Here is an 11,500-nt window from a genome sequence, read left to right as displayed (position 1 = left end):
CACTGATATGTGACAAATGCCTCGTGGTGTAATTGTGTGTAAATTGATATTAATGTGCAGTCTGCAGCTGAAAAAATGAATATATACACATGATATACTCTTAATTGCCCTGTCAAACAATTACTATAAACCTGTTTCAAACTCTGTATATTTTTTAAAATTTAAACCAAGGAGAAATCAAGAAATGTTAACCAAGTCTGTTACACTTTGGATGAGGGCTGTGTCTTTGATAAGATGATTTTGTTTCCAAATGATGAATGCATCTGACTCTTTAATATTGTAGGAATAAAGAGAGCCCTCTGGGTTGTGGAGATGGAATTACCTGAAAATGGGGAGCTGTTTGTCCAAGGATGTCTGGCAGGTGGGTCTCTGCAACTGGCCTTGGTATCCAGGATTTTAATGGAAATAACTGTAATCTCACCTGTGTTAGGTGTTACCCTAAATGTGCAGGCTGGGACCTGCTTTTAGAAATCATCCAAATCAAGACTTTGCTTTTTGGGCGTGAGCAAACTCTGCTTTCAGTCGCCTGGATATTTTGGATGATACATCCAAATTCCTCCTGTTACTGGAGGAATGTATATATTTCTTTCCTTGCTTACTAATTTTCTTACTTTTTACCATATTTTATTCTGTTATGCTTTGGGTTGGCCTTGACCACATGAACTAAAAGATGGTGCTGAAGTCCAACATGACACAAGAAGATGGTGTATTTATTTTTTTTGGGAGGGAGAAATGTAGACATGTTGACTCCTGATGAGGTCCCATATTAATGATTTACAGGCAAAACTCCAGAGTTTAAAAGCATGGGAGTAAACAAACCCAGTGAGATCTGCAAACATGTCTGGCAAGCCAGTGTGCATTGCAGATTTTGAGGAATATGCTAAAAACTTTCTGCCCAAATACGTGTATGATTATTACCGATCTGGGGCAGATGACCAGGAAACCCTGGCTGATAATGTCGCAGCGTTTTCCAGGTAGGAGGATGATTGAAGGCTGGGGTGGGAGGCAGGGGGTGTAAGTTCTGTTTTATTGGTAGATGTGGTGCAATTTTAGATTTTTCTCTGTGAACAAAACTCAATTTTTCTGCAATGTCTTTCTATTTTAGCAAAAAGACTCTCAACTGATTTTCAGGACAACTTTCTCCCCTTTCACTCCTCCACCTAACAAATTCTGTCAAAAAGTAGTCCATAAAATCCATTAGCACCTTTTTAGTTTTGCCTGCATTTGGGTTCTTTTAACAGAAATTCTCTCCAGAGTCTTTCAGCTCCAGTATTTAATCAGCCAATGAAACTGTAATTTGTACATTTTGGGTTATAGTGCCAGCAAGGGGTTCTTGGGGTGGGGTTGTACTTTTTAGGTCCTTAGTCAGTTTTGCATTTTCCTTAGTTCTCCTAAACTGAATTAGTTCTGTGGCCTTCCCAGATGAGAGCTGCAGGAAGGAGTTACATTTCCCAACTCTGGGGTGAGCTGGGAAAGCCAGGGTTCAGTCCTGGGTGGCCCAGCTGCGCTCAGGGGTTTCCAGCAGGAGGTCAGCCCTTCACCAGGAGATACTGTAAATGCTGGGAACTGTTCTAAACCAGTTTTGACTTTGATCCCCTGAACTGTTGTCAAAACTGGGCTCAGATCTCCCATAGCCTTTGGACAAGGTTAGCACAAAGTCAGTGGGCACTTGCTGTGGCATTTGGTGGAAGTGTCACAACTGGCATGGGATCGGTTGGTTTCCCTCCTCCCAAATGTCCCTGAGCAGGGCAGAGGGAAGGAGGCAGCTGGAGTCTGCTCCCCTCAGCTCAGCTGAACCCAGTCAAGCTGCTCAAACAGCTGCTGACATCTCCTTCCTGCTGGGGCTGTGTTGGTGCAGACGTTTAACCCCCTGCACTTGTCTTTGCAAAGGCTTTGTCTTTAATTCCTCTAACAAACCAAACCATGATTGTCTTGGTTTATCCTTAGTCTTTCTCCCTCCCCACTTTGCTTCTCTGCAGTCCTTTTCAGTGCTTCAGTTGCTTTCCCATAGGCTATAGGCCATTCAGCTGGAAACCTGATGCAACTTGAAGGTTCTGGAAGGCTCTGTGATAATTCATTTAGCTGTATCTCAAAGGTCAGAACCTTAATTTTAAGGATACATATAGAAATGTCAAGAGAAGACAACTCGCCTCCAGTGCTTATTCCAGACCTCTTAGATCCGTACAGAAGCTGCCATCACACAAGTTCCCCTGCTCAAACACAAACTAAAAGATTACCCTGAGTAGTGAATAGGAGCAGGAGGGGATGGAGTAGCACTCACCTGATTTTTATTGTGCCTTTTTTAATGCTTACAGATGTTCTGATGCTACTTGGCCTCATAGAAGCAAAATGAGACATTAAGGAAAGGACACTCCAAGGAAGCACTTGCAGACAATAAACTGCAGGAGCAGTGAATGTTGTACTTGTAACTGCTGAGGCTGATCATGATGAGGTGGGATCTAAAGCTGCTAGGGAGAGGCTAACAAAGAGTTGGGCATGTCCCATGCTGTGCTGGCATCAGCGGAGCTGAGTGTTGGCGGGAGATAAGGGCAGCTCTGCTCTGAAGCTGTTCCTGCCACAGGGATGGATTCCTCTGATAAGAGACCTCCTTACATCAGGCTGGTTGCCTGTGGCCTTCAGGCTTACCTCATCTTTCCTGAATCTTCTATCAGGATTTCAATAAAACCTTCCAGTTTTAGGTGTTTGAAACTGATGTTTGCAGATGGCCTGGGACTGAAGGAGATGTTCATTAGCAATGCCTGACACATTAAAAGAAATGAATGACATTTGGTGTGGCTGAAAATACCTCAGTGCTGAGTCCCTGCTCCTCAGCATAGTGGGGATGAAGGGGCTGGGAGGTGTTTCTTTTCTCCCTCCCCTTGTATTTATCTGAAATAAAACAAGATCCCATTTTCTCAGCACGGGGTATGCTGCCATAAACAGTCCTTAGGCCATGTTTGCAATGGCTTCCTGGGAATACATCTCTAAAAGGTAGAACCTGCTATAAAGACTTTGTAATATTTTGGTTTATAAGACCTTTTGTAATATTTTGGTTTATAAGACCTATTTGACACAAGGGACTTTGAAAAACCTTTATTGGGAGAAGCATGGCCCAGCTGTTACAGATGGGGCAGTGCTGCTCTGACCCTCACACAGTCCTTGTGTTCTGCCTATTCCTGACTACAGCTTGTGGGTAAATATAAAGTCAGATGGACTTTACACCCCAAGGCACAAAGATCACCAAGTCAGTTCATTTTGTGAAAGATAGGAGTATGTTCATCTTCATTTCCCATTGCTTTTCCCTGTCAGAAGCTTAGTTGCAGAATTCAGTCTAATTTAGAAAGTTTGCAGTTTATTAAATATTTATATTTAAGGCTAAAGGGAAGAGGAAGCACCAAACTGAGCCAGAAGCAGGAATGGTTAGCTGATACCTTTATGGTGCAGGATTATTCAGGTGAGGTGTGAGGGTAGAAAACCAGTGCTGTGTTTATCTGCGAGTTCTTTTTTTTTTTTTGCAAACAATTGGTTTCATTTCTGGAGAAATAAATAGATGATCTTATTAAGGACTAATATTACTCTTGTTATAGGTAAAAATGGACGCAGCCAAATTAAAAATAAAAATAACAATTTTATTATAGCGATCGAATTCTATCTGAACCAGCCACAAGGAAAAGGACAGTGCTGAGCCTGGGATTGGCGCTGGGTGGGTCACAGGTTTGACCGTTCCAGCAGAGGGTCTCCTATGCCACACACCACCCTCTTGGTACAAGCAGTTTTCATAGGGATGATTTTGCTCGAGGCCGGGATTTCGGCAATCAGCCTTTTCTTTCCATTCAAAGTCCCATATATTCATAAAGTCTCTTTTTTCTGTGTTGAGCTGAACAATCCGGTGTCCGGGAAGTGATGGGTCCTCCTGATGCAGTTACAGGGAATACGGTATTCAGATGTATCACCCTGGAGGGTTCCAGTGATTCCAATCTTGGGTCTTGCCAGGATGATCATTGCTTGGAAGCTCCTGGATCACTTTGAGAAATGACCCATCTCCGGATGGGCTACATGTATTAACTTGTAAATGAGGTTTTATGAGGGACCAGTTTCTACATGTGTGAGACAACCCCCAGTGCCGACTTGCACATTTTCTTAATAATATCAAATATTACATACATATCACTCTACAGGTGTGAATTTTCTTTATTACATATAACACTATTGTTATTAAAAACTAACCCTAATGGGTGGTTGTGCTATTGGATCCTGCAGTATCTTTGGAACACATAATGCAATTTTTGTAGCAGCACAATTGATACTCATTGGATTATAAAATTAATGTCTTGGCCTTTTGACCTTGAGGTGCTTTGTGTAATCAGATACCAGAGAACAAACTGCCTCCACAAGGACAGTGTTTAAGATGAGTTTAACACCAGGTACATCAACTTTCCCCCAGCTCTTCTGGGACTGAGGGAAGAACCAGCACTCTGATGTCGACATCAGTGTGTTCCTGCTGAGGCCAGAAAAGTATTTTTTATTCATAGTTCTCAAATGGCCCCGGCAGAAGTGAGGCATTAAGGCCAGAAAGGGTGATTTGGGACAGCAGAGCATATGCCATTTGCTGTAGTGCCTTCTCCTTAGGTTTGTTCTGCATCCCGGAATGCTGAGTGCCCTCTCAGCCCTGTCTGGAGCTGAAATCCCCTCTCGAGTTGTCACAGAAATGAGGGGCCTGAATGGAGAAGAGATTTTTGTGACAAGGTCGGGACGCCTTTAGCTTGATGGCATTCAGGAAATCAGTCTGGAGTCTCCCCTCTGGGAATGCCAGGGAGGGGGGATGTGGAGCAGGCTCCTGCTAATCGGCCCTGCCACAGAATTCCTGGAGGCCTTGGGAGAAGCTGCCTTGTTCGGTCATGTGCAAGGAAAAGCAGCTGCTGCTTCAGCAGTGCCAATGCAGGCTTTCTGCAAACGTGGTGTTACTTTATAGCAATTAAAGGCATTAAAATGGCCACAGAAGTAATTTAATCACTGGTTAGAAAAGCAAGGCTGATGGTGGGACTGAGTCAGACAAGTCTGTGAAGTTCAGGGGGAGAAAAGGAAAGGATGGAATAATAATTTAGTTGTGTTGTTGTGATGTCTTTCACCTCGGATTCCCACTGCACTGTGAAAAGAGTGTGGATGGCAAGACATGCTGGGAGGGAAGATAATTTTTCCCAAGGAAAAGCAGCTGATGCTTAACCTGGCATAGCACCAGCCCCTGCCCCTTCTGGAGGGAAGTGGGGCTGTAGAAGACAGAAGGGCAGCAAACTGGATTGGGTTTAGGATGGAGGCTTTGGCCTGAGCAATGTGTATTTTCCCAAATGTGCTTCTTGACCTGCAGCAAGAGGGGATTTGGGACAACACAGGAGAGGAACAAGAGGAGCTGCTTGAAAATACGGTGCAGTTTGAAAATATTAATGTTTTTCCTGGCTGAAAGCATCCAGTGCTTCCTTCTCACCCCACTGCAAGTTAATTTACAATCAGAAATTTTTTTGAGCATGGAGAAAAAAGGAAGAAACCCAAAAGATTAATCCCCCTTCCTTCCCTTTAATCCTTCCTTCAAAACAGCTTTTAGCTGAAGCTGCCTAAATTGGGAGTGCTCGATGCCTTCCCCACTGTGGCACCTCCCGCTTCCAGCTGGGAAGAAGGATGCATTCACTCTCAGTTGCTGATTGCAGCACATGAGCGTGGACTTGGCTGGAAAAAAGATGTGGGTGATGAATGAAAAAAAAAAAAAATCCAAGTTTTTTCCAAAATATGCAGGAAATGTTTCACTGAAGGACTTGGAGGAAGCAGGTGCTGTGTGCAGCCAAATGAATGTATGCCCTGGTGATGGAGAAATGCTGCCTCTGAGGTTTCCTTGCTGCTGTGAAGGGCACTTCCCTGTCCAGACAACACCTGGTTTAAAGTGTCTGTCAAACTCAGAGTTGGAAACACCTGAGTTTCCAAAGCAAGAGCAGGTTTCATTAAAGGATGATGATGCTCAGCTAGTGAACCTGCTTGGTGTTTTTGTGGGAGCACTCAGTTCTGGGTCAGCAGCACCCATCTGACTGGATGTTTGTTGAGAGGATGTGACCTGGTCAAGGATCTCTGCTCGGGACTGCATAATTTTTCTTGCATGCACTGCTGGGAGGATTTTGGCTCTTCCTGTTTCTCTTCCCAGCCAAAAGCACCACAGGGATGGTACCTCAGGACTGACCCTCACAGGCCGGCTGTGAGATGGCAGTGGCAGGTACCAATTTGAGAAACCAGGAGCCCGGCAGAAGAGGGAGATGCTTCACATCCTTTATGCTCTTGGGTCTGACTGTATAAATGAGCAAGGTTACAAATGGATTTTTGTTTTCTTTCTTTGCTGAGAAAAGATACCTCAGGGCAGAGTGAAAGCCTTTGGAATGAGGATTAGGAAAAAAGGAGGGAGAAAGAAGTAATGTTTTCTTTGTCCCACCCTCAGCCCATCCTCCCCTGAAAAATAACAAACTGTTGCAATGGCATGAAAACAAGCGTGAGGAGACGTTCCTGCCATGTGTGTCTTGGCACTGAGTAGCACAGCTGACTTCTACAGCCACACATCTCCTTCCAAGCATCATAACTGTCCTCCCTGGGGAGCACTTCCTGGAGAGCTGGCACGGCCCCAAGCTCCAGGCCTTCAGAAATGTGGGTCTCATCCTGGCTCTGCCCCAGGCTTTTTGGGAAAATGTATCTTGATCTTTCTATAAAACAGATTTTGTCTTTTCCCCCCTGAATTTTCATTTTAATACACAAGCTCAAGCTCATCCCTACTCCCTGTCATAGGGTAGCAGTGGCTGTGGTTTTCTCTCTCTGCTGGTAATTATAATATTATCAGTCTCAAGCATTCTGGTGCAGAGCAGTTGCTCAAGTTCAGCAGTATTAGACCATACATTTTAAATTCTTCTCTGTAATTACAACTCAGGAGCTGTGGGAGCCCTTTTGGAGAGATGGAGGCCTCTGTGAGAGAGTGGTGCTTGCAGGGAGACTGGCCTGGCTGAGCTCACAAGAGGCAGCCCCAGGTGTTGCACCCCCTCTTTTGGCTTCTAGTGGTGGCAGTGCTGTGACAATACCTGGATACTTGGATGATGGGGACAAGTCCCATGGCACAGGTATCCCCAGGAATGCAACTTTCCGCATAAAACTTTGGATGTTATGGTGTTTAGTTGATCCTGTAATAGGGATTGTGGTCTTCTGATGCTGTTCTGTGTGTAGGAGGAAAAAAAGGGTAAATTTATGTGTGTGCAGACATGGTGTCCAGCCTGGCTGCAGTAAACTGTATTTTCAGGTTAAGTGTGGTTTAGTTTGCTCTGGTTTGGAAAAGGTAGTTCCAAGCCCGCAGGCCAGGCTTGTGTTACCAATAATCCCGTGTCTGTTGGTTCCCTAGTCCGTGGAAGGGATAACTGAGGGTGGCTGATGACTTTCCCCATTTGCACACAGCATCTGGCACCCAGTTCTGCCCCGAGGCTTTCAGGGGGCTGAGACTCACCACGAACCTCATTGTGTTACAGCTCCTCTCTTTCCTTTCAAACAATACCAGCCAAAAATGTTCAAGGGGTCTTTGCTTCTTTCACCCTCACTGCTCTTTGGTCCCTCCAGGTTTTGTCTCTGCAGGGGTTTTGCTGCAGCTCTGGATGGCGCAGTGGGATTCTGCTCCAGCCCCACTGACAACAGAAAAACCTTCTGCCCAGTGGGAGCTGTGAATTCCTGCAGTGCTGCAGCCGTTTGAAATTCAGTGTATCTGTGTGTGTGCCAGGTGGAAGCTGTACCCGCGGGTGCTCAGGGACGTGTCAGTGATGGACCTGTCCACCTCTGTCCTGGGCCAGAGGGTCACCATGCCCGTGTGCGTGGCCGCCACGGCGATGCAGCGCATGGCTCACCCCCACGGAGAGACGGCGACCGCCCGAGGTGAGCGCTGCCGCGGCATGGGGAGGGACAGGGTGGGGCAGTGCCTGCCTGGGCATCCCGGCTGGGCTCCTCGCTCCTGCGAGGGTTTGAGCTGCTGCTCGGGGTAACCGGGCTGCTTCTCGCTTTTGTTTTCTACCGTTTCACTCGTCCGAGTGTGGTTTCCCTCTCCATAAAACTGGGCGGGGGAAAGGAAGGATGCAAGAGGGGAATAATTTGTCACATATAAAATTGAAAACATCTCTCTACCTATCTATACATTCTATGTAACTGTAAACATTGTCACAACAACATTTTGCCCATTAGAGGTTTGAGTCTAGAAATTCATCTAACTTCTAGAGGCCTTTGTTTGCCTGGGAAAAACCCTTGCTTGGAAGAGAGCTTTTTGAGAGCATCCCAGGGAGGCAGTGAGATAAGGGCCCCTCTGGGCTAGAAGCTGCACAAAGATGTTGCCAGCACAGAGGCTGCAGCTCAAAAGGATATTAACCAGAATTCAGATGGGGAACTGTTACCTACTCCTTTAACTCCAGCTGTAGAATGGCACCAAATCTGAGGAAGAGGTGTGGACTAAGCATTTCAGTGCTTCTGTGCTGAAAGGAAGAGAGTACAACACCTAAGTAGGTGATATGTAAAAAAGAAATAATCCTGTGCATGGTTTGGTTATTCATCTGACAGCGTTTCCATGCCCACTGCAGCAGACGCTGGTGTGAAGCAAGTCGAATTCTCAGCCCTGCAGTGGGAGCTGTGATGTGCACGGGGGTGGGCTACAGCACAGCTCCAGCATTATCTTTGAAAAACACACCTCTCCAATTTTACAGCATGTTTGGGGCCGCGCTTTTCCCCTTCCCAAGAGCTTTATTTGGAAGCCGACGCTGTTTTCTCTGTTTGCAAGTGCCAGTGCACTCCACGCGATGGCACTCCAGCACCTCGGATCGGTTTGGGAAGGACGCCCTAGTGCTGTCCCATCCTTTGGCAGCTCCCGTGGATCATTTCTGGGCCAGGTTGTGCAAGGAGAAAACTCTGAAACATTAAGTGCAAACATATTAATGCCATGGTGAGAGCGAGATTTGAAACACAAAATTCAGGATGTTTCTTAGCAAAAATTCCCACTGATGCTGCAGCCCAGCCACATTTTAAGGCATAAATCCACAATGGCATGCAAAGTTGAGTGGTACAATAAGGCTGGGTACCACATTTTCAAACTTTAACACGTGATTTTTGCATTTGGTGTTCCTGGGTTTTCAAGCTGGGACAGCTCGGTGTACTGGCACCAGTTGGAATGTGAGGTCCAGAAAACTTACCATTGGAGCTGGTGAATTTTTAATTGCTTTCAAAGGGGGGCAGTATTAAAATCACACCCATTGCATTGGCATTTGGGGGAGTTAAAAATGGCTTTGGTTTTATGCTGTTAGAGATGGAGTGGGGCACTCAGTGCCAAGTTTTTGGTTTGACCTTAAAAGATGATAGGAATTAGCTGTAAAGTACACATTTGGTTTAAGGGTTTTCTTAAACTTGGGACACTCAGGATCGGGGGTTTGCCACATCCAACTTCTCTTCTGTTCCAGAGGTAGCATAGAGTTTAAGTGAGCAAACTTGGTTGGTTGGTTGCTTTATTTCAGCTTCAGCTGCACCAGTTTGCACAAGCCAAGGAGGTCTGACCCATAGTTTTGTGGCTTCTGCAAAGCCTGGCGTGCTCCATAAGCTTGGCTTTTCTTGGCTCAGGTGTGCAGGAAGTGCTGTTTGGGGTGGTGCCTCTGCTGCGGTCATGATCCTTGAGAAGCACAGTGTGGCCTGAGTCCTGCCCCTTCCCAGCCAGTGCACTGGCTCGTGTTGGAGCAGAGCAGCTCCCACAGGAGCCTCCCTGTGTGCCACGAGCCTGCCTGGCTGGCCTTGAACCCCAAGGGATAATCCTGGTACACACCGTGCTGCCCTGCAGAGCAGGGTGATGAAGAGAGCAATGACAGCTCCTTCTCTGAACTTCTGGTGTTTTGAGGACAATGCTTGAGGAATTTCCTGGAGCGACAGCGTCTTGTATGAAGCTGCTCTGTTCTCCCGGCAGGTTTGCCCACGTGCTGTAGGGTAAATGTCCCTTCTGGGGACAAGGGCATGTCATGGTGTCTCTTAGAACTCCCTGCCCTCACAACTTCTTGCTCTGGGGCTTGTCAGGGTTTTGGGGGCTGCTGCTTCCTGAGGGATGCTCTGCCACAGCAACCAAGCTGGTGGAGAGGTGTGTGCACCTTCCCAGAACAGGGCAGGGTCCATCAGCTCACCTGAAACACTCCTTCATGGGCAGTTCTTTTGCATGAGTAAAGAATCTTTTCTAGGAAAAACATCCAGTTGTCATTTTAAGAGTTGCTGGTGACAGGCCAGCCAACACAATGTAAGTTATTCCAAAGGTTAGGTGACCCCACTCTGAGCAGAATAAATTGCCGTCATGGTCAAACCTTGCACAGCCTCAAATCCAGGTGTTGGATTTACGTGCACTCCTGTTAGCTAGACTTTAAAATAATAAATAAAATTTTAAAGAAGTCTATGCAGGTTGTAATAAGGTTGCTCCTCAGTTTTCTCTGACATTTGTCTGAAAGTAGCAGGAGTCCTTCCTTACAGAGAAAGCTCTCTTGTCCTTGAAACAATTTCATGCACCTTGGCAGTTGTCCCAGTTTTTCTAGGTCTTCCTTCAAGTATATTCACTGGCATTTTAGTTGTAGCTCATCAGTGTATGTGGCAATTTTCCAAAGAATGGATTTTCTGTTCAGTAGAGACTGAAAAATTGGGAGGAAAATTGTTTTGGACTAACTGAAATGTTTCATTTGATCCAAAACATAATGTTTTATTTCATTTTCCTACTGGCTAATAGTTTTAGCTATAGTTCTGTTTTGAAACAAAAGTGTCAGCTCAGGAGAAAACATTTCCATTTTGAAAAGATCAACACATGACATTTTGACTTAGGTGTTTTTTTCTCATCCTTCCCACTCCAATTTCAACCTCTTTGACTAAAAATATTTGCCAAATTTGATGAATAATCTTAGCCACTAAAGAGCAAAAGGTTGCTCTCTAAACAGTTTTCAATAGAATCCTTCTGATTCTATGGGATCTTTTTTTCTTGCTTGTCCATCAGCAGATTCACTCTTCCTCCATGCCAAAGCATCCATTTGCCACCCTGCCTTCATGCTGTGCTTGCAAACTAACGTGATCCCCATGTCAACAGGACCCACCTCAAGTACACTGACTCAAAATTTTATGCACCGTCCAGCTGCTCAGCAAGAAATAGAAGTTTTTTGCAACCTTAATTGATGATGAACAGATCTGTAGCATTATTTTATTGAAATTTGTGTTTATATTTCTGCTTATTCCATATTGCACTTAATGAGTAGTTTAAATTCCTATGTTTTCACCTCACAGCAGCATTTCAGTGCCTGGCTCCTCCATGAATGGCTGAAAATCAGGCTGAGAACCTGACTGTGTTCCTGGCCAGGTCTTTTGAGAACTGTCACTGACAGTTGCTCAGGGCTGAAGTTTTTGTGTTTGCCCTCTGCAGCCACACTCAAACCCCTCTCCAGGCTGC

General features: G+C 45.5%; 1 protein-coding gene across 4 annotated transcripts in view; it reads left to right on the top strand.

The window, feature by feature from the left end:
• HAO1 (hydroxyacid oxidase 1) overlaps positions 1-11,500 on the top strand; it is a 44,405-nt gene that overhangs the window by 3,247 nt on the left and 29,658 nt on the right. Inside the window, exons 2-3 of one of the 4 annotated variants that reach the window (XM_072927408.1) lie at positions 284-361; positions 7,787-7,938. In XM_072927408.1, the coding sequence (XP_072783509.1) occupies positions 351-361; positions 7,787-7,938 (163 nt within the window). In that variant the 5' untranslated portion in view covers positions 284-350. Of the gene's footprint in view, positions 1-283; positions 362-418; positions 975-7,786; positions 7,939-11,500 lie in introns of those variants that run through there. The other 3 variants (XM_072927406.1, XM_072927407.1, XM_072927405.1) reach the window with 3 other exon arrangements.

This window comes from Taeniopygia guttata, chromosome 3, assembly GCF_048771995.1.
Source record: "Taeniopygia guttata chromosome 3, bTaeGut7.mat, whole genome shotgun sequence".
NCBI lineage: Eukaryota > Metazoa > Chordata > Aves > Passeriformes > Estrildidae > Taeniopygia > Taeniopygia guttata.
This window is presented reverse-complemented; position numbering and strand designations above follow the sequence as displayed.